The sequence below is a fragment of the Bombyx mandarina genome, chromosome 01 (genome assembly GCF_030267445.1).
Source record: "Bombyx mandarina strain Sakado chromosome 01, ASM3026744v2".
Classification (NCBI taxonomy): Eukaryota; Metazoa; Arthropoda; class Insecta; order Lepidoptera; family Bombycidae; genus Bombyx; species Bombyx mandarina.
Genome location: NC_143208.1, coordinates 14020078 through 14044556, shown reverse-complemented (window position 1 = coordinate 14044556; position 24479 = coordinate 14020078). Strand labels below are relative to the sequence as shown.

At 35.6% G+C, this 24479-nt stretch overlaps 1 protein-coding gene across 2 annotated transcripts in view; it reads right to left on the bottom strand.

The window, feature by feature from the left end:
• The window catches only part of Snf4agamma (SNF4/AMP-activated protein kinase gamma subunit), a 90722-nt gene that overhangs the window by 51266 nt on the left and 14977 nt on the right, over positions 1-24479 (bottom strand). For both annotated transcript variants that reach the window (XM_028187258.2, XM_028187257.2), the window contains exons 6-8: positions 23579-23722; positions 22325-22456; positions 4431-4467 (exon numbers count right to left, since the gene is read on the bottom strand). In XM_028187258.2, the coding sequence (XP_028043059.2) occupies positions 4431-4467; positions 22325-22456; positions 23579-23722 (313 nt within the window). The remainder of the gene's footprint in view (positions 1-4430; positions 4468-22324; positions 22457-23578; positions 23723-24479) is intronic.

Here is a 24479-nt window from a genome sequence, read left to right as displayed (position 1 = left end):
AAAGATGGATACTTCGAAAATTCCAGTGATTTTTGAATACATGTTCCGTCGCGGAACTAATGCTGCAGAAACAGCTCGCAATGTCAATGTTGCGTTTTGAGAGGGGACTGATAATGAACGACCGTGCGATTTTGCTTTGAACGCTTTCGTGATGGATATTTTGATTTGAAGAACGAATCACACATGTGATTAACAATGAATTGAAAGAGATGGTGGAAGCCGATCCGAGCCAAACCACCCAGAAATTAGCGGCATGGTTTAACATTGCAGAAAGAAACGCGTGTTGAAACTTGTGTTGCCTTGTTGAATCGATACAGAAATGCAGGAATATTGGATCGAATTGTGACATGTGATGAAAAGTGGATTCTTTACGACAACCGCAAGCGAAAAATGCAATGGCTGACCCCAGGTCAAACGAAACAGTGTCCTAAAGCAAAGCTTACCAGTAAAAAGATAATGCTAACAGTTTAGTGGTCTCAGCATGGTGTTATTCACTAATAACTTTCTTCGATCTGGTCAAGAAATTGCCAGATGTCTGTTGTGCCGAACTCCGAACAATGATAGCAAAACTTGCAGTGAAACAGCCCCGACTCATGAATCGATCTTCACTATTATTGCTCCATGATAACGCGAGACCTCATACAGTACGAGAAACCGTTTCAACTCTACAGGAACTGCATTTAGAAATCATTCGTCACCCTCCGTATTCGCCAGACCTTGCTCCAAAGGACTAAAATTTTTTTCGTGATTTGGACAATTTTCTACGTGACAAAAAGTTTTCTTCCCAGCAGGCAGTACACAATGCTTTCATGCTTCACAATTTGTAGAATCTAGATCACCAGAGTTCTATCGCAAAGGCAAAAATGACCTTCCTATTAGATGACAGCAATGGTAAGGGTATAGGTATAGGTAATAATGGTAGATATTTGATTAAATAAAAGGGTTAAATGAAAAAAAAACGAATTTCAATTTATCAGTACAAATCGGCAATTTCATACTTTAACCCCTAATATTTAAAAGTTGGAAGTATAAACTTATGCATTATCGTCGTACAAACATAATTATTATATAATATTCCTGTTGAATCGCGAGGTCAATGTTCGTAAACTTGTTTGTTCTTGGAATTTACGAGGTACATATATATAGTTCTAAATTATCTCCTTGTCCAAAACAGATTTTAAGAGAAGATATTTGTCTCAACAAGGCAATAACATTTCAACACGTACAATTCTTGATTTAACTTTCTTCAACCTTTGAGACAATACATTTTTGTCAAAATTAAACATGATTATGCCCGAACATTTGAAATGCTTCGTTCGCGGCAAACACTTATTTTCCTGTAGTAAAACCTACACTATTCCACTATACTGCTCCATAATATATAGCCAGAAAATTTGATACGGAGCCAAGTAAGTATAGAGGAAATTCTTGAGAAATAAAGCTGTTATTGTCGATTAATAGGTCATATTAGTAGCCGATAAGCTATTTGTATACTCGCCACAGAAATAAAATAAGTTTGTATTCGAAATAGAAATTACTATATTTATCATCGTTTACAAGTTAATGCTACATTTAACAAATCACTTTTTATATAATTAATTACTCGTTTAAACAAAAAGTTTAATAATAAAACAAACTTTCATGTATTAAAACACGAATTCAAAGCTGTCTAAATCCCATCGCGAAAATTTACTATTGAAGCCTTTTAAAAAATTATGGAAATCCGTGTCTGAATTCAGGAAAATAGTTTATTGCTTAGAATTTACATAACATGATGATAATTTATAAGACGATCCATTTTTATGATTTTTCTAATGTAATAAATGCTATTAACCTAATTACATGTTTAAGGTTTATGAAATCAGAAAACAATTAAGTTAGGGCCGACGCCGCGCCGATAGCCTTTGCAATAATCAGAACCGAATATATATTAGTATGTGAATTTGCGAGATTAAAACGCGATGTCGCATAACCATCTTTCACATTATGAAGTTAATTAACAAATTTTAATGGACAGTAGTCTGCTATATACAGCTAGGATAAAAAAAAATTATTATAACTAGGATAAAAAAGATATTTGGGTTTAGAACCTGTCGTGACTTTCTAGCGGGAAAGCGAGGAACGAAGTTGCATGAATTATTTTATTTTGTTAATTTAGTCTTTTTTCAGGATAAAATGTGTAATAAACGTGGGTTAGTGATATTCGGTGTTTACTGTTTACATAATTAATACATTAAAATATCTTTTTCACATGCATATTCTAATCTGAAAATACCTTTAACTTAAGGCCAAGTTTTGTATCTAAATTGTTTACGTAAGACGTTTATAGTTCATTCAAAGCACATTGTAAATCAAGGAGGGACCACCGGATAATTAAGTAATTATTAGGGTGGTAAAACCGCTAACCAGCAGGCACTAAAAAGTTTTCTTTTTTTGTTAAACAACGTTTGAATTGTTAGAAGGATCGAGTTTGAACTCAAAGCTCTTTAAGAGCTTCGTAATTTAAATAGGGACAAGACATTGGTTTAAGAAATTAAATGACTAGAAGCTAGACTTGAATTATTAAATGATTAGAAAAAAATTCCTTTCTGTTATTGCTTAAACGGATGACCTAGAAGTCCACGGTCTATCTGGTGTTCAGTGGATACCGTAGCCCATAGAAATCAACAACGTAAATGCCGCCACCTATCTTGAGACGTGAGGTCTGAGTTTCAGCTCTATGATAGAACGACTATCCCACCTTTCAAACCGAAACTCATTACTGCTTCGCGGTCGAAATAATATAGGATATAAAGAGGGGTGAAAAGCTATTTGGTTTAAGTGACATTTTTGCAACTTTACCGGAGAGGTTTTTTTTTCTACCTAAGCTGATGGCCTTGAGAGGCCATTTCAGCGTAGCCCTCACAAGTAAGTGAGCTCACGGGGTTCAAACCTGACGTCGCTACTAACACGAACCCTACCAAGAGCAGTGCTTCGCAGAATCTACCTAACCTACTACTGATCAGAAACGCGACCCACTGAGAAGATCCGGCGGGAAACTCAGTGGGCTGTGTCCGTGGGTTAATTTACTCGCCGAGCCCTTCGTCGCAAACGTGGCTCTTCCATTTAAGGTTCTAAATTGGAAAAAAAAAACAAAAAAACTTCTTCAGTTATTACAATGAAGTAAACTTAAATAAAGTTCAATTAAAAATATCGAACTGTTGATGCTAGTACTAAATAAATCGCACTTTTAATTACAAAGATAAATATCGGGTATTAAACAAAATGTCGCTTAAGCCAAATAGCGAAAATTTTATGAAATCGATAACATAATGACTCTACAACGTGAATGCCACCTTGTGACAAGAGGTCGAAGTCCCAAATGCATTGGATTCATCTTTTACTGTTAGTTGTACGAAACGGAATATATTATTTTGCAGCAAAAACAAACAGGATAGTAGGTACTACTAACATTCTGTTCAATTTTCATTATTATTAATTGAGGTAGCTGATATAATATTAGATTATTATAAAGATATACTTTATGATGTTCAATTCTCATAGCCGTAAAAATAGGCATCTACAATAAGTCAAACAATGAATTTATATATAATGTACTATACATAACGTAAGTTTTACGTTACTAATCGATACATTTGGCTACGTTTCGAATATATTTCATTATTTTATTAATGAATCATTTATATCGTTTATTCCAATCACAACTACAAGCTTTGGAAACAAAGGCTTCATTTTTATTTTGGAATGTATGTACACACCTATCGCAATAACGCAGAGATCAAATGAGCTTTTTTTTATATTTTAAGCAAAATAACTGGATTAGAAGATACTTGTTGAAGAGTCTTCACATACTTTACTCAAACTTAGAAATAATATCAGTATTTAAGGTTAGGCAGCAGATAATCGTAATTACGCAAAAAAAAAAGTTGAATGAAGTCATAGCGCCGTTACTGACAACGAATATTTAAAAAACATCTAATAATTCTAAGAAAATGATAAAAATAGAAAAGAGAATGTAGAAATTTAATAAGGAATATGATTTGGAAAACCTATTCACCTTATCAAACTAAATAAGAAAATGTTTGAACTCTTTTAGAGAGTCGAGAAAGAATAGCTAGCCATATTTTATTATTACCTTTGAAGAAAATGTTTTCACCGACTTTTATACTCATCAGTCAATATTTTCGAAACAAACAAAAATTTATAACACACTTGAGACCGTTAGTCCAATGACTCCTAATAAATACCGATAAATAAGTGCATTTGACTAAAGTTTTTTTCAAAAAACCAACCCTTAACGCACCTGTAGAAAGTGTGAAGAATCGTCAAAATCGGTTCACCTACAAAAAAGTTCTGAGCTAGCACAAATAAAAAACCATCGATTGAGAACATCCTCTTTTTTTTAAATCGGTTAAGAACACAAGACTTACCCGCTGTAGCGTAGTGTTGTTGCTGAGCCAATGCCCTCTGTAACAAATAAATAAGAATGTCATTTAAAAGTTATAAGAACAAAAGTTCAACAGCTTTAACATCTAGAAAGTTCAATTTTAGTAGAAGGCATGAAGGATTTAAAAATTGAAAATCATGTTAAGACGGAAATCCTTTTGTATGTGTAACTAACTTTTGAGCGAAGCTCGAAAATAGGCTTGATTAAGAAGCGTCTATTGGTTTTCCAGCATAGGGAATTGTCAACTTTTTATTGTGATAAACTTAAAATAATCCATGTTCATGTTGTTAAGCTTAGAAACAGCACATTGTCAGCTTAAATAATTATATAAACAGATTTTAAACTAAAGAATAAAGCATGCTCGATCACAGAATGCCTAATTACTCGTCGACTCTCTCAAACTCAGGAGCATGGTAGAATATCTACGCACCTAATTTCTCATTTCCTGTTCAATGCATTAACAAGTTACAGGTTGATAATCTAAGCCTTTTCAAATAGCATTCATCATCATAATACTCGACTGATTTAAATTGAAGTTTTAGTCTAGTTTTGTGTTTTTCGACTTAAAATATATTCTACATTATAGGCGAATAACTTTTCATTGTTTCACGCAAATCAAATGTGTCAAAGAATTATTTCAAAGTTTTTATTTAACGGATCATTATTTTCTTTCTTAACGACCACGAACTATTTCCATTTCTATTTTTTTCGCCTTCGGTGAACATCCATTTTCGTTCATTTAAAAAACGAGTAAAATAATTAAAATTTATACTTTGTTATTATGCAATTATCTATATTTTAATACGTGAAGAAAAATTTTTGTACCCCTTTTAAAGAAAAATTGCGCGGCCGGAGAATGAAATTTCCCACACTTATAGAGAATATAGAGAAGAAGTGTATAATCATAATATTTTCTTCAAATTATGCAAATAAAAATACATTAAATCAGTATAATAATGTATGTTGTATGTACGAGGGCTGCACTAAAAGTATCGGGAATGGAATATTTCCACTGTTCCTGTCATATTAAAATCTTTTTAATTGAAAACGCCTTGGTTTTAAAAATCGAATACCATTTATTTATTTAAAAAAAGATTCTCGGTCTTGTCACGAGGTTTTGTCAAACTTGTTTAGTCGTTGAGAAAATGGAATTGACTCGAGAAAATTCAAGAGCGATGATTTATTATGACTTTCGAAGTGGTTTAACACAAAAACAGTGTGTTGACCGGATGATTTCTGCATTTGGTGATGAGGCCCCATCCAAAACCACAATTTATCGCTGGTTTGCTGAATTTCAACGTGGACGTGTCAAGCTCAGTGATGATGCCCGTCAAGGTCGTCCAAAAGCTGCAGTCAGCCAAGAAAACGTTGATGCTGTGCGTAAGCTGATTGAGGAAGATCGACATGTGACATACCGCGAAATTCAGGCAACTTTAGACATTGGCATGAGTCAAATACAAATAATCTTGCATGAACAATTAGGTGTAAAAAAGTTGTTTTCCCGATGGATACCGCATTCGCTCTGTGAAGAGCAAAAAGCGGCTCGCGTTACTTGGTGCGTCAGAACTCTCGAAAGATTCCACGCAGGATCCTCAAATGCTGTATACAACATTGCATCAGGTGACGAATCCTGGATATACGCGTACGAACCCGAAACAAAAAACCAGTCACGAGTTTGGGTGTTCGAAAATGAGTTAAAGCCAACAAAAATTGTTCGTTCACGGAGTGTTGCAAAAAAAATTGTGGCCACGTTTGTCTTCAAAACCGGCCATGTTACGACTATTTCTCTTGAGGGACAAAGAACGGTTAATGCAGAATGGTATGCTAGCATTTGTTTGCCACAGGTCGTTTCTGAACTCCGTAAAGAGAACTGCAACCGCCGCATCATCCTCCATCACGACAATGCGAGTTCTCACACCGCGCACAGAACAAAAGAGTTTTTAGAGCAAGAAAACATAGAATTATTAGACCATCCGCCGTACAGCCCCGACCTAAGCCCTAATGATTTCTATACTTTCCCTAAAATAAAGAATAAATTGCGTGGACAGAGATTTTCATCACCTGAAGAAGCTGTGGACGCCTACAAAACGGCCATTTTGGAGACCCCAACTTCCGAATGGAATGGTTGCTTCAATGATTGGTTCCATCGTATGGAAAAATGTGTCAAATTTCGCGGAGAATACTTCGAAAAGCAATAAATACATTTTTAAATAGTAATGTTGTGTCACTTCGTTAATTCCCGAAATTTTCAGTGCCGTCTATGTATTTGACACACACACGCATATATACTCTTTTGTTTATTGTTAAAGTCTGCGATCAAATTGAGAATTGATTAATATTGTTTGTCCTTAATTTCATTTGTCCATAGTGTATGTAGCCTTGGCGAAATCTGTGATTATAGACAATAAAACCATAATAATGTTCAAACTCCTGATTATAAATAAGTATGGTCGAATTTCGACTATTGGGCTACCACCACCAGTAAAGACAAAAAAGTAGGATTGTTGCAGTTGATTCAGGTAAAACAAATAACCTAGAATACACACAGGTTTACCGATAGAAAAAAAATCTATGGATAAACCTATCCAATTATGTCAACAATTAGCGGTACTAATTTAATTAGTTATAGTGAAACAATTACATACTTTTTCTATATTTTTTGTCTAATAGCCCAAATATCTATATCAAAATAGGATAATGATAAAACCAAGAAACTTTTTAAAATAGCGGCCATATGTGACGAAAAATAATGTAGTCATACATGACCGTGCAAATTAAAAATACAAGAATGAGTCACGACTTGGAATAAATTATTTATTATAACCACAGAATCTATAATACTACTACATCTGAGCGTATGCCCAATACGTGTATTTTATATGTGCTTTTAAATTGATTCAATCTTGTTACCTTTGTAAATCAATTCGAATGAAACAGTCAAACTACTTTAAAATTGGCTGAGCCGTGGACAATAAATCTGTTTACAAATTTAGGCTCATATGAATATCATGTATTTATATAAAAGACAGAAAAGTTAACGTCATCTGTATTACTGATAGAATAAGCTTTTTTCATAAAACCAATAAATACGATAATGAGCACTGAAAATACAGTTTACAATTCAAGTTACAGACAGTTTTAGGGGTAACTATACAGTTAATTTTATTTTATTAAAGAACTAGTATTCATGTCAAAGGTATAGAAATTCGAATACAAAATCCGCGAGAGAGAAGAATACATACATACTTTTCAATATTTATTAAGTGGGATCGTTCTTGTTGAAAGTATCCTTCATCATAGCCGGTTGCTCTTGGCAGAGCAGTCGTGGTCATGTGGTATTCTTGTTTATTAAAGCCTTGACAGATGTTTTCCATAGTTTGCGAACTGAGGCTTGGCGCACGCACTCGTTAAGTGGGGTTTCAGTAAGGAAGGTCTTTCGCCTGATCAGTCCAGTGTATGGGGATTCGTCCACGAGATCTCTTACCATTTACCCTACCTTTAATAATTAATAACTCATATGAGATTTTTTCTATTTCTCTCAAGCATTGTACGTATATATTATCGATGGCAATGACCGCAACAAATAATAAAGGGTAAGTGCAAAAAATTTATGCCCCTACACAGATATTAGGAGCAACATTCTGAAATGTAGTTTTACAAAGTACAATTTATGCAATTTTATTTAATACAAAGCTGTGGAAAGTGCTTCTTTTTGAGTGCTCTCGGAAGCATTGCATAGAAAATGAAGTTGGAAATGAGTTTTTAATTCAAAAGTTTTAATTCTGCTTTTATTATAAATAATTCAATTGAAACGCCTTTAATACTTTCACATTTCTAATTTCTGCAGAGAATAATTTGATATCACAAATTATATTTCGATTAATTTTATTGTTTCTTCTTCTATTCACTAATCCGCTACATCAGTATTATTGGTAAAATCAATTTAATAGGAAGTTAGTCGATTTTAATAAATCTTTATAGAATTTTCTTCGGTTACCCGAGTCGTAGGCATAACTAAAACTACTTTTACGGTTTCATCTGGCATTTTCATTGGCATTATAAATATTATTTCCGACGTTTTCATTTTTTTCAGTTCTTCGTGGTCACTGACGACTGAGTCGACCATAAATGTAGTTTCACTTATATCTATCTATACCTTGTCAGGCCATAAGTATTGTCACACAGTAAAAACTTTTCTTTTAGAATGCTGGCCACAAAAAAGTTTATTAAATTCGAATTTCGAATTGTTCATGAAAATAAAAATGTATACTTTTAGAATTTTTACTCATTTTTAAATATAGAGTGGACGCTTAAAGAAGACCGTGTTGCAGTTATTGCGTTGCATCGTTGCGGTTACGCGCCAATTCAAATTTTTAACATACTGAAAATTTTGAATATAACCAAAAGATTCGTTTATCGAACCATCAAACGATACAATGAAGACTCTAGTATAGATGACAGGTCAAGAAGTGGTCGCCCTCGGTCTGTTAGGACTCCAGCAGTGATAAAAGCTGTGAAGGCGCGAATTCAAAGAAATCCCTAACGTAAGCAGAAACTGTTGGCCCTTCAGATGGGGTTAAGCAGAACCACGGTGAAAAGGGTGTTAAATGAAGACTTAGGGCTTCGGGCATATCTAAGAAAAACAGGACATCGTTTGAATGCTCGTCTAATGGACCTGAGACTGAAGAGATGCCGCGCTTTGTTGAAGCGGTACGCGGGAAAAAAATATCGGGAAATTCTTTTTTCGGATGAAAAAATTTTTACCGTAGAAGAGAGCTACAACAAACAAAATGATAAGGTGTACGCACACAGTAGTGAAGAAGCGAGCAACCGTATTCCGCGTGTCCAACGAGGTCATTTTCCATCCTCGCTCATGGTATGGTTGGGAGTTTCTTATTGGGGCTTAACAGAGGTACATTTTTGTGAGAAAGGTGTAAAAACGAATGCAGTTGTGTATCAAAATACAGTCCTGACGGACCTTGTGGAACCTGTTTCTCATACCATGTTCAATAACAGGCACTGGGTATTCCAACAAGATTCGGCGCCAGCTCATAGAGCCAAGAGCACACAAGACTGGCTGGCGGCGCGTGAAATCGACTTCATCCGGCACGAAGACTGGCCCTCCTCCAGTCCAGATTTGAATCAGTTAGATTACAAGATATGGCAACACCTGGAGGAAAAGGCGTGCTCAAAGCCTCATCCCAATTTGGAGTCACTCAAGACATCTTTGATTAAGGCAGCCGCCGATATTGACATGGACCTCGTTCGTGCTGCGATAGACGACTGGCCGCGCAGATTGAAGGCCTGTATTCAAAATCACGGAGGTCATTTTGAATAAACTTTAGTGTCATAAGAATCTATGTTTTGTTAAGTTCATTTTGGTATATGAATGGTTACATAATGAATAAACTTGTTTCAATTATTTTACATTAAACATGTGACAGAATTTATGACCTGACTAGGTATATTAATACGTGAAGCAAAAACTTTGTATCCCTTTTTACGAAAATTGCGCGGACGAAGGAGTATGAAATTTTGCACACTTATAGAGAATATAGAGAAGAAGTGCACAATGCTAATATTTTTTTTAAATAATTCATAAATGATACAATAAATCAATAAAGAAAACATAACACACACTACATACCATGTATTTGACGCACACACGCATGCATACTATTTATTGTCAAACTTTTGTTCTTGACGTCTGTGGTCAAGTTGAGAATAGATAAAATATTGTTTGTATTTATTAATATTTTTTTATAGTGTAACCTGGGCGAAATTTTATTTTTTATTTTTTTATTGCTTAGTTGGGTGGACGAGCTCACAGCCCACCTGGTGTTAAGTGGTTACTGGAGCCCATAGACATATACAACGTAAATGCGCCACCCACCTTGAGATATAAGTTCTAAGGTCTCAGTATAGTTACAACGGCTACCCCACCTTTCAAACCGAAACGCATTACTGCTTCACGGCAGAAATAGGCAGGGCGGTGGTACCTACCCGTGCGGACTCACAAAGAGGTCCTACCACCAGTAGAAGTATAAAATATTATCATAATAGTGTACAAACTTACAATTCCAAATAAATTAAAGTCGAATTTCGACTACTGCGGGACCTCTAATTTATATTATTTTTTCCTTTAACGCCAATGAAAAAAAAACCTATGTAGATATCGTTTAAGCATAATCCAATCAATGCGCATAACACATAGCGGTCGTGTCGGAATGTCTTTATTTAAATTCTGGGGTCTCGATTTACAGTTCACTTGAAAAATAATCGTGCTGAATATATGAAAATACAGGTATATCTCGTTACAAGTTCGGAGATTTTTAGGTCGGTCAGACTAAACAAATACATTGTCGGTCAGCGATATTGAGGACATCTTTTCAATAACCACAATGTAGTCGTTATGCCTTTGTTCTTGCGCAGTATGATATTAATGACAGATATTGTGTTCGTAACTAGTGCACTGTGGGCGTCTTATTCAGACTAGATCTAATCGAATGTTTTTGTTTTTTTTGACGTTAGTTACGTAATCGTGAATGGGGGTTTATTTTTGCGCGGCCGTAACAAAAAATATATTAAAACATTTGTCTCTGGCGGACTCGAATGTTCTAGAACAATTACGACAGTTAAAAAAAAAACACGCTCCAAACATTTTAATCTCTGGCTTTTTATTTTATAAAAATTTTAGAAGTAAATGAATTCGATAGTATAATTTTCAGAGATATTTATTGTTTTAAATTCAGCATTCGTAATAAATATAAACTTATGTACATATTTACGTTTCAACTTAAATCAAAAGTTTTTGTTTACCCAACCAGGACCATAATAAACCCGTTTCTCCTTAGTTATGTATCCTTATAATAGTAATTAAATTAGAGCAAAAACTAGACTTATTTTAAAAAATCTGAAGATTTATAATGATGGAATGTTATATAGATTATAAATTGCGACATTTCTAAGAAAATACAGTTACTGGTCTAGATTTCACTTATTATTTATCATACTATATTTGATATTACACAGTAAACATAAAGTAATTGAAATCAATTACTGTATCTGTATCCCTTCTGATCATTTTCATTTCATTTAGTCTTGTGCATTTTGTAATATGTACGATGTTATTATACCTTTAATTAATAAATAACAATAATAACATATAAGTGAAAATGTCTATTTCAATTTTAATTCGTGCTGGAACGATTCCATTTTTGTTTATCTTTAAAATTATTCTTTAAAACTACACGAAATAATAAACAAGACGTGCTGAGGTTACACAAACATGACTGATAAACGAGGATCCTCGAAATATCTTGGGTAGCAGACAAAGGTTTTTGATGTCAGTATCGTCAATCATGATAACATGAATATGAAGATAACCAGATAATCGGATACTTGCTACGCGGCAACCGTGAACCTATTTAGGATGACGAAAAATAAAAAGATTCTGTCGCAGATAACCAATGAGTCTTCGTATACCATCAGCGCCGATATTGTATGAAACTAGGCTCGCTGGATTGAACACATTAACCTTTTACTGTATATTTCTTGATTCGATATATTTCTTGATCCGATTAGGCAAAATTTAACAAAAAGCATTTTTAAATATTTAAAGTTGACTACGTCCCAATAGTCTTTAGTGGTGAGACTTACAGGGTGTGAAACTACGTCATTATGACGTCACGCCATGTTAATAATGGTCACTTCGTACGAAATACATGTGATACATTAAGAATTTAATCGAGCTGGACACCGAAAGCTTCTTAATTTGTTTGTCGAAACCTTTTGCTACTCATCATCATCATCTTAGGCCTTACAGCCCAGGGTGGGCCTTAGCCTGGTCCAGTATGTCTCTCCAGACTGCTCTGTTCAGGGCTTTCTCCTTCCAGTTCTTGACGCCGATATTTTTGAGGTCGCGCTCCACTGACTAGCACTAATCTACGCCAACACAGCTATGGGAGTAATCAACTCAAATATGGTTGGAATCAGCATGGTACCATAGCGGTAATTTTGTGGAGAAATCAAGAAAATTTAAGTCAATGTATGTTTTTGCGAAGTGATCATTGGTTGTGGGGCGCTTACATGACGTTAGTGATATTTTCGTGTCTGTCATTATTCTCGTAATGAAAGAAATTCTTTGTTACAATATGCAACAACACTAGACTATTATAAACTGAATATAAAGTAAGACCAACCAATTCTATTGAAGAAAAAATCTAAAGTTGACAAAAAAAAATTAATTCCTGTTAAAAAATTTAAGGCGTATGTTCTCACAGTGCGTCATAGTTATCAAAGTTGTTCATGTGACTGTTAATCTAACAGAGGAAGAAAACAACTGGATTGTTTTAAAATTACAAAAACACATTTACACTATAAGCACTTTAAAATAGGTATATGTTTTTTATTTAATTTTGAGCTCTGTTAATGTTATTTATGTGTGTAATTGTGTATGTATATAGTTTGATATATTATGTATTAGTGTTTATTTTTATTATTTTTATTGTTATTGTCTATAGTATCAATAATTAAATTAATTAGATTGTACTCACACTGTACACTGTAAGTCGTCGTGGCCTAAAGGATAAGACGTCCGGTGCATTCGTATGTAGCGATGCACCGGTCTTCGAATACCGCAGGCGGGTACCAATTTTTCTAATGAGATACGTACTCAACAAATGTTCACGATTGACTTTCACGGTGAAGGAATAACATCGTGTAATAAAAACCAAACCCGCAAAATTATAATTTGCGTAATCACTGGTGGTAGGACCTCTTGTGAGTCCGCACGGGTAGGTACCACCACCCCGCCTATATCCGCCGTGAAGCAGTAATGCGCTTCGGTTCGAAGGGTGGGGTAGCCGTTGTAACTATACTGAGACCTTAGAACTTATATCTCGAGGTGGGTGGCGCATTTACGTTGTAGATGTCTGTGGGCTCCAGTAACCACTTAACACCAGGTGGGCTGTGAGCTTGTCCATCCATCTAAGTAATAAAAAAAAACTCATCTACCCACTAATGTAAAGCTTTCCTTCTTTGAGAACGGTTAGCTGGTAGATAACTCAATTGTTGAGTTAAGCTCGCCATTTTTTATATCTTATCGCAATTACTGTATTATTTTAACAGTGTGTACAAATAAATAAAGAATAAATATAAAAATACCTCAATTATCAAATTTGTGCATTTTGACACTTTAAGAAAATAATAAAAATATTTCACAGCTTGCTCACAGCTGTTAAAACTAGCATTAAAAATAGAGCGTGTTCACCGTGGCTCATGAGGAATGTGAATCTTAATGATGATCTGAAGTTTGACCCCATCGGTAAGTATTTTCAGTTGGCATCAGTGCGCCACTTTCAGAAGGCGGCACGACACGAAAACTCTCTTGTCGTGGCCACCGAAAACTACATACCCGATTCTGCGGACTCACTAGTAAAGAGTCGACGTCGCCCTAAACACCTCATTTCGGCCCCTTCCGATTCATTAACGGTGCTTTTAGGTACCTCAAGCACCGGCCACCGTTCTCGTCGAACCCGTCGCCTGCGACAAAGGGTTCGGCGAGTAAGCTGACCCATAGACACAGCCCACTGAGTTTCTTGACGGATCTTGTCAGTACTGTCCTTGTAGTGTTGGCAACGTCCTCTGGTTAGAGCCCTATGAGCTCACCTACTCGCTTTGTGAATCTAGTGTGATCCAGCCCGCGAGGTTACTAGAACATGTAGGAAAAAGAGCCGACTATCCTCTTGGTGAATACTCTAATGAAAAGAACTTTGGTGAAAACTAGTACTAATTTGGACCGAATTGTCTGATGTAGCCATTATTCCAGAGCACGAATAGACTTTCATTTTTGGATCTCAATGCAAGAAGCACTCAGATTGTGACCGATAGTCACTTGATGTAAAGAATGTCACTCACCTATCTACGCTAGTAAAAAATGCGTTTATATTTTCAATTGCATTCAAATACCTAATAACTTTACGAAAATTAATCTAAAATGCTCAAATTATAGTAAACCACGTACATACGTCCTGATTTATATTAAATTAAGCATTCACTCACTCCTTGGATCACTCACGTGTGATATTTTCAAAGGAGCTCTTTAAATGGAACAGAATCAGCCAACGTGATTCCAAAATATCACTAGCTTATCATCAAAATAAATCATAAGTGAACAATGAATCTTTAAACTAAATTCTCCTCGTGTGAACAACGTGCGTAATTTATTCAAGAAACTTTTTAATATATTCAGTTTTATTTTTGACTGCTTCGGTTCAAAGGTCATGTTTGCGGATGAGGAAAATAAGAATTTTAATGAAGAACAAAGGCCCCTAAGAACATAGGATACTGAGTAGGGCGATTCGTGTTTATGTTGTAGTTTCAATAATACCTACTGATAACGATGTTAGGACAATTAGGGGTATAGAATCATCTATTTCAGCTTTACTTGAAACTTTGATTTTTGTATGAACTACGTGTGGTTCTCGTGAAAAAGCAAACAAAAAAAAGACAATATAGTTATCGTTTAATGTGTTTTTTCTTTTTCCGGACCTACCCGTTATTTTTAAGTAGTTAGTTAAGTAATTACAACGTAAGTGATTCCACCCACGGTAGGCAGCGACTTAGGACTGCCCCAGGCATTGCTGAAGTCCACGGGCGACGGTAACTACTCACCATCAGGTGGGCCATATGTATGTCTGCGTACACGGGCAATTATAAAAAAAAACCAGCTTAATTGATTTCGAAGTTTCGATTATATTGTACAATGACTGTATCATCTATCATCATCCAAATTCGGATTCAGAATGACAAATAGTCAGTAGTAAACTAAAAATTATAATTTCCGGCAGCGGTTCTCGACCTTTTTTTGCTCTTATTAACAGACATGAAAATTTTGCAGTCAGTACAGTCACCACACATGTTACATGTACCACAGAGATACAACTCTTCCGGGTCGCTTCAGATAAAAATATCGTATTCCTGTATCTTGCGACACACTTAACAGGGGCTTGCAGCATACCGGTGGTTGAGAGCCGCTGGTTTAGAGGTCAGGTTTCCAAGGAAAAAAATATTGCATTTATTTACCAAAAAGTTGTTATCCTACAGATATGTATAGTTATCACTCAACTGACAAGGAATGGATGAAAAGAAATCAGCTCATGATTATTCTCGTTAGGAAATCTATTAATGTATTATAATATAAATTTGAGGGTGAGATGAAAATTGCTGATCCGTCATTCGCAAGACTTGAAAACTTTAAAGCATTAGTAAAATTAAGGAGTGTATTAATTTTCGTCGACAACAACAGCTGCGCTAACATAACCATGATCCTCAGACCGACACAATCAATCACTTGTTACTTCGTCATTTTATCATATAGATAATGTACAAAAGCTATTTTCTTAGGTTTGCATGTCTATTCGCGTTTGACGTTCGTGTTGAAAAGTTTGAGTTTTTGTTTTTCTGGATTTCTGTCGCGAAGTAATAATGCGCTCCAGTTTTACAGTAGCCGTTTTACAGACCTAGACCTCATGTCTTAAGGAAAGTAGCGACATTCACATTGTCATATCTATAGGCGATTGTAATCCCATCACACCGATATGAGATAGTTCGGAAGAATTGCACAAAGAAAAGCAAGATCCAACAAATGGCCTCGATGCATTCCTAAACATGTCCAATTGTAACGAAATTGTTGTTGGAACTCGAGGGAAGGATTCTGTGATAGTACAATTAAAGTACGGCAGGTGATTCCCGAACAATTCGAAGAAATTAATGTTTTTCATACAATTGTCGATAGTCACCGTGAAGCGTGACCGGAGTTCACGAATTAATAACTAAAAACATTTATTGCTTATAGCGCATAAAAACCTACACATAATCCCATCGTGGGAAAGGAGGCGGCTCTGCTCAAAACAATATCGACCGGTCACCAACTTTGAAAACAATACATGAAATTCATCAGAAACCGGTTTCACGCTAACGACATTACATTTCCAGAAGTAACGCAAGTTATAAAGGTTCCGAACAACAATATACGGACCGTCGCGATATCGGTCTGCGAAGTAAGCTGCCGCGCTGTGTAAAATTTATCCTTTACACTTTCCTCCACGATTGTCGTGTTCTTAATATTATTATCATCGTGAGATGCAGATTTCAGATCGTATTAGTGTCACTCCGACAGGTCCGGGGGATACGGCTGCGTTTGATAGATCCGGTGTGCATTGAAGCTCATCGGATTACACCCTATTATTTTCATTTCGTTAACCTTCTCGTCAACGAAACTGTGTCGCTGAATACTTCGAAGGAAATGCGATCCGATACATTCTTTGACCAGCTAATGTAGACATTTAACTTGAACATAACCGACATACATGCCCTTAACAACATCAAAGGGTTGATCACATAATGAGACTTCGAAAATTTTAAGCCTTATTCTTTTTCTTCTTCTGTAAATCTTCGTTAATCTCACAACAATTGCTGATAGAGTTTATTTTTATACAGCAGTACACAATAGTAATAGATTTAAAATAAAAAAGAACAAAGTTATGGCGTGCACGAAAATATGAAAACTTCTGAGACCCTTATCCCACATTATGTGGGGTCAGCATGTCCCTCTTATCATGCTACATAGGGATTTGGCATGAGTTTTACGAGCGACCGCCTGCCTGACGTCAACCCTTCTTGGGTTAAGCAGGCATGTACGAAAACACTTAAGTTAAATATCTGAGTCGCATCCAACAATCGTAAGCAATTTAAATGATATAAGGCGTTTTATCGACTTTAAATGCACTGATTCCGTTTATATTCTACAATGATAGTGACGAATACTGTGTTCGATATACAAATAAAACATCAATATAAATGTTTTGAGGTATGAGGTTAACCATTCCCTGGAACGGATAGAGTTGGTAGTCTACTTAGCTGGCAAAATAGCTTTATTTATTAGCATCTAATTTTAATACTATTTTTAAAATGTATAATTGAAAAGGAGCGGTCTCCCGGAGTCGAGTCGCCAATGACCTGAGGGACGTGAGCCACCTGTTTTTTGTTTTTGAGACCTCAGAATACGATCTTTAAAACGATAAAATTAAATTACATTGTAGCAGTTACTACCGCTTTAGTTTCAGAAACATTTTCCATACATACTAATGTATGGATAGGGCTACCTATATACATTAATTTAGGGGGTTAAGGGTCGCCTTGGATATGCTGTTACTTGCTACATTGCAATTTTGTATTAATTCACAAATTGGTTTATGTCATGAGGTAGCAGCAATCACTCCGACCAGGGATCCGTCTTCACTAAAAAAAGCTTAGGTAGGCAAATAAGACAAATTCTACCACCAGCCACTAATAGACATTGGAGTATCTGCTACTACGCCTTTCAGATATGACACGTACAATATAAATAGTCTAAATCTCAAAGAACAATTAAGTAAGAGGAAATTAGGTAAATAAATAAGGTAAAGATGTAACTTCGGAACAAAGACGGGGTAGGAAGCATACTAACTCAATAAGCTGGAGGTTTTAACAATGCATCTACGGAATAATAGCTGAAGAGACTATAAGTAACAAATTATATATAACGATAAGTATATTTATACTACTGATAAATTGATAGTAATAAAAGTATTTTCATATAAAAAAGTAAATAATATATTTATTCTACTTATCGTAGCGTGACTATTCTTAGTAGTGGCAGTAGTGTTATATTAGAAATATAATCACTTGATTATCTTCGCTTAAGCCTTCCACTGATTCCTAAATATCTACTAATACCAAATCTACCACTTCTGTAGACTTGTCCCAATCTGACAGGGATTTATTAAACCGATTAAAACTACAAAAGGGATAAATACTGTATCCGAACGAACCTCATCTAGTGGGTTAAGGGACATCAAGTAAAAGACATAAAAGTAAATTTCGGTTTGCAAAAAATGGAACTGCAGAATTTGTTTTTCTTATAACTTAATACTCATTGTACCCCTGTGATTGGCCAAACAATAGTCTTCGCGCTCAATCTAAGTCTTAAAGTAACGTATTCAATATTACGATCATTTCAATTGACCTGTCCACCTAGTGATCATAAAACTGCGACCTCGATCATTTGTTAGCACAAGCATACGATACGACGCATCGTTTTTACTAAGCAACGCAACGCACAAACAATTCCTTCCTACAACGTTCTTTTGTACAAATATTGAAAATATCTTTTATCACAAAAACACATACCAAAACTGATTTAGTCCGAGGTTTATGTGATAACATGACCCAACCAGTGTTCTTAAAACTTAACTGACTCGGCGTCAAAACAAAAATGAAAGGTATTTTTGTTTTAAAGCAATACGTAGTTAGTAGGTAGGTTTTTTTTATTTATTTCTTCAATATTTACGGAGGAAGGGCACTAAAGACAGTGTTCATTACCTGTTGCTGCAAATGTTGATAGTGTTGTGCTACAAGGCGGATCCCGCTAATTTCCAAAGAACGTGGATCTAACGACCTGCTGCGCGGTTTCTCCGAATAAAAGACGTCCTCATCTCTTTTTCCCTTTTTCCATCTGAAGTAATTCGCCATAGTGGCACACTGTTCACTAACACATTTCAAATGTTACGGGTGTTCAGTCGAATAGTTCGGCGGCGCTTAAACACGTTTTTACCTATACACGTCGGTGTCGGATCATGGAAGCATTTCTTTGGCTGCTGAGATAACGTAGCCGTCACGAGACGTTTTTTAATTATGCAATATGACAACGCAAGCGACCGATATCCAAAGCAATAAGTTAGTTTCTGTTACGGGACCGAGATACGCGTAGTGTATCGCGTGTCTGGTTTTAACTATTCGAAACTACCGCAACATATAAGATTCATATTCATACAGACGACATTTACTTAAAAATATTTCGTACATCTTTAACACTTTTAACACCTTTTGTCGTTTAAATCGTGTCCGCTTAATTCGGTCGAAACGAGCGCGTATTCTCGGCGCGGCGTTTAAGTAATATTTTCCGTATTCATTTAGCCTCGATTTATCATGAGCGATTACCGTGCGTCGGTCGCACGATGCGATACGCTATAGTCTTGTTTATTTCTTAACGTTGTATAGGGACGTGCATTATCAACACTGTACGTTCTGTTTATGATAACGGGGTCTAAAGAATAAGAACAACGGAGTTAGTCGTAGCAACGTACATTGAATTGTTTGTTACAGCTGCTGCGCTCGAATCCGGTGTTTTAGAGGGAACAATGGCATCCTGCAGTGAATAGCACCAAGATAAAGTTACAATTTCAACGAGGAATCTTCATAATGTATATAAATCGTATTGTTCGTTATGTATTATAATTAAATTGTTGGAATTGTAATAAAATTATTTAAAACCACTTTGTATTTATTGTTATGTATTATTTTATAGGCTTCATTGTACACTGCATTATTTTGTATCCAATTTTTCTATTTCTTGGACAGTACTAAACAGAGAGCAAGTATATTCAGTACAAGCAAAGAGATTATTAATTTATTACATTCTACCAGACGACGGATGTAACCAATTGAAAGCCTTAAATCAATTCGCAAGAGCACAATATTATATAATCGGAACACGAATTGCTATTGCATTGCTAACGATGTGAAGAGCATTTTACTAAAAGGCCCAGTGGCCTTTTTTATGTTTTCTTAAAGATGACAATGCTTTATAAACCATAATTCTTTAGAATCTAATTAAAATGCAATTCAAAATATTGTATAATAAAACCGCAATATTTTATATAATGACGTCAACATTTTTGAGCGCTATCCAATATTTACACAATATTATTCAACTTGCATAAAAGACCCTTCATCCTTTCCCCCTTTCCTTTACTAATGTTTATTTTTTAATTTTCAGTTACCTTTATTTCAATTAAACGGTATATCTGTCCCAATAATAATAAAATTCATAATAAACCTTATCACCGCTACTATTCTTGGGAAGGCTTATCGTGAGCCGAAGCGGGTAGATACCACTAAATCCACCTATTTATGTGTCGAAAAAATTTGGGCTATTTAAAAAAATTCAACAGCTTTTCTTTTCAGTACAATTGAGAACTTATATTTCAATGTGGGTGGATATTTACTGGTGGTAGGGCAACTTGTGAGTCCGCGCGGGTAGGAACCACCGCCCTGCCTATTTCTGCCGTGAAGCAGTAATGCGTTTCAGTTTGAAGGGTAGGGCAGCCGTTGTAACTATACTGGAGACCTTAGAACTTATATCTCAAGGTGGGTGGCGTTTACGTTGTAGATGTCATGGGCTCCAGTAACTGCTTAACACCAGATAGGCTGTGAGCTCGTCCACCTATCTAAGCAATAAATAAAAAAAAGTATTTCAATGTTTTCGAAGGCAGACCGGCTGACGGTCTCCACATGGTGAGTAATCACCGTCACCCATAGCCATGTCAAGGCTACGACTAAGCAGCAGTCTACCACTGAGAACTATCCTCAATCTTGAAGGACTTATTACAGCATCCAAGCAGTACCCTGTAGGGAAACTAAGTCCAGAACCGGATCATGAGTGACAAAAACGTTCTCTGGGATTGCTTTGTGGATAAAAGTTAAATGATATCTATATATTAATACGTGAAGCAAAAACTTTGTATCCCTATTTACGAAAATTGCGCGGACGGAGGAGTATGAAATTTTCCACACTTATAGAGAATATAGAGAAGAAGTGCACAATGCTAATATTTTTTTTAAATAATGCATAAAAGATACATTAAATCAATAAAGAAAACATTACACACACTACATACCATGTATTTGACGCACACACGCATGCATACTATTTATTGTCAAACTTTTGTTCTTGGCGTCTGTTGTCAAATTGAGAACAGATTAAATATTGTTTGCCTTTGTTAATATTTTTTACAGTGTAGTCTTGGCGAAATTTGTGATTATAGAAGTATAAAATACAATCATAATAGTGTACAAACTTACAATTCTAATTAATTATAGTCGAATTTCGACTACTGCGGGACCTCTAGTACAGATAATAAAGCCAAACTCTGCTCTGATGGGTACTAGTGGCCACATACAATTATTCAGGCGAGTCCCCATGGTATGGCGAAGGTAGTCTTTCGACATTTGTGGCGGTATTGCGTTAATACACCTAGTAAGCCTTGAACTGGTCTAGTCAATCGGTTATTTTTTTTGTAATTAATAATTGTGACACCAAAAACTATGGCATAATAAGACGTACTTTGAATGACCTTATCGCCACCTGCGAATTCGTTTCACTATCAGTATGGAAAACATTACAATAGTGGATGCTAGTAGCATTTAAACAGAATCTAATGATTGGTTTACTTTCGGACACTGTTACCGATTCGTGCGTGTCAAAGAACTGTTATCAATTCTTCTTCAAAACCTACGAATCGAGGGTATTTGGTTTATTCGTAGAAAATACGTCATAACAGTACTACCAATCTAAGCAAGATGAAGGGTTCGTGCTATCAGCTCTTACACACAGACTATACAGATTTACAATTCAATATGTTTAAATCAATATGCTTTTACTGGTGGTGGGACCTCTTGTGAGTCCGCACGGGTAGGTACCACCACCCTGCCTATTTCTGCCGTGAAGCAGTAATGCCTTTCGGTTTGAAGGGTGGGGTAGCCGTTGTAACTATACTGAGACCTTAGAACTTATATCTCAAGGTAGGTGGCGCATTTACGTTTTAGATGTCTATGGGCTCCAGTAACCACTTAATACCAGGTGGGCTATGAGCTCGTCTACCTACCTAATAATAAAAATAATAAAAAACGAAAGAGGATTTTAAGAACCAAGCAAGCTCAACAGGCCATTTCCTGTATTCTTTCATAGAAATCAGAACTCGTGTATGTACTTACCGCTTTTCTTTTTTCGGCAGCATCCGTTGGCGGAGCTTGACCCGGGATGGATGAACGACCTCGAAACATTTCCATGACCTTCGCCATGGCGCTAGGACGTCGGGACGACGATGCCGTCAATGTGTGGTAATACTGTTCACAGCACAAAAGAACATAAAGATGGCTTCGAATGCACAAAAAAATCTCGTTAATTCTATAATTTCTGACGAATTTATGTTTTTTTGACATTTTTGTGGATTGTGAGTACATGTTTTTTATGAATTCATTTAATATATTAAAACGTTTTGTATTATTTATTATTTTTTGTGTAACGAATTTTAATTCTACATTCGTTCGTTTAGATACTAACTGAACACATTAAAAATTATGGCACTACATCATCTGTGGATTGGTAATTGAAGGGGTTGGAAAAAAAATCCTTTTACGATAGTTTTAATTTTTCGGATATCAAATTTAGCTAGCCAGTGTCGATGAACTCTCGACTCATGTTTAGCTAAGCGATTACTAAAGACTGTTCTTATTATAGAAATGATCCTATTAAGTAAGGTCTTAAGGTCTTACTAAAAACTGTCCGATACAAATCGATGCAGAACCCATTACGTCACAGCGAAAATAAACCACAAAGTCCTAGCTTGATTGTATAGAACTATTGTCCCATTGACTAAAAACACATTGATAAATATAAATAAAATGATTTTATAAAAAATAACAATGAAGTGTAATATTGATCGAGTCGACTCTTTCTAGTAAAGAACATGTATGGAAAATTTTGAGGCTTGACTTTATCTTAACGTCGTTTGTATTTCAGGGAAAAAATATCGCACAGTACCATCAAATAACGAGAGGAGTGCGCGTGTAATTTTATCAAAGAATGTGTTGGTTAGTTAATTCAGTTCATAGTCACAGCGGAACGGGCATAGTTTCACTGCTGTGAAACAAAAAGGCCAGACTTCTTTTTTTATAGTTAATATTTTCGAATAATTTCTGTATTCGCGATATTATTATAAAGACTATAAGTGAATTCAGGCAATGTCGAGAGCTTGTTCAAAGTTTGAATTGCAATAGAATTACGGTTTTTTTAGAACGGAACTTAGGACATTTAGGAGCTAAGCTTTGCCCGACACTAAGACACTTGAAATATTTTGTGTTTTTATTTTTTTGGCTTAAAGCATGCTATATCTGTACTGACTCAAAAGACGCGTTACCAGTACCCAACATAGGAATTAAATACCGAAGTAAAGTAACATTACATACCCTTGTATCGCTTCCGGCATGTTTGTGAGCTGATCCGTCTCTCACTTTCACTACTGGCGTGGTGCTGCTCGTGGAGGCTTCCGGTTTGGAAGGTTCTTGTTTAACTTCCTTAGTCGAAGAGCCACCAGATGATTTCGTAATACTCTATTTAAAAAAAAATTAACACGTTAGGATACCTAAAAACCGCATATATCCCGAAATTTACAAATACAACAAGAAATTAAAAATCATCATCATAAGGAGTAAAATGTGAAAAGGACGTACCTATTTTGAATCGGCTTTTTTAAAGCGTTCTTAATAGAAATCGTTTTGATTATATGAGAACATTTAAAGTTTTGTTTATGATAATAATAAGCAGACAATTTTTAAGTCATTTAAAAAAAGTATAAAATTACAAAGAATCTTAATTCAAACAAACGAACATTCTTATAACAAAAAAGTTCCATTACTATATAAAATTTAGCAATCCTAATATTTTAAGTGATACACAATCTCACAACTACTGATGCCATGAGACTGTTTATTTTTTTATTTTGTATGCGTTTGGGTGGTTCCCTGCATGGCTTAGATTCACAAATCAGCCCTGTAGATGGCGCTGCAGTCAGTATCTAGATTATTTATCTATACGTAAAGTAAGCGGTTGGATCGACTTGAATGAATTTTTGTGTGTGCATTAACAGAACAACGTCTGTCGGGTCCGCTAGTACTCAACATATTAAGTACCTAATAACACCTTTTAAAAAAATGATTATGTTATAGAGCAGTCTGTGGGAATACGGAAGTTCATTCAAGACGTGTCCTTTTTTTTTAATTGCTTAGGGCTTAGATGGATGGACGAGCTCACAGCGCACCTGGTGTTAAGTGGTTACTGGAGCCCATAGACATCTACAACGTAAATGCG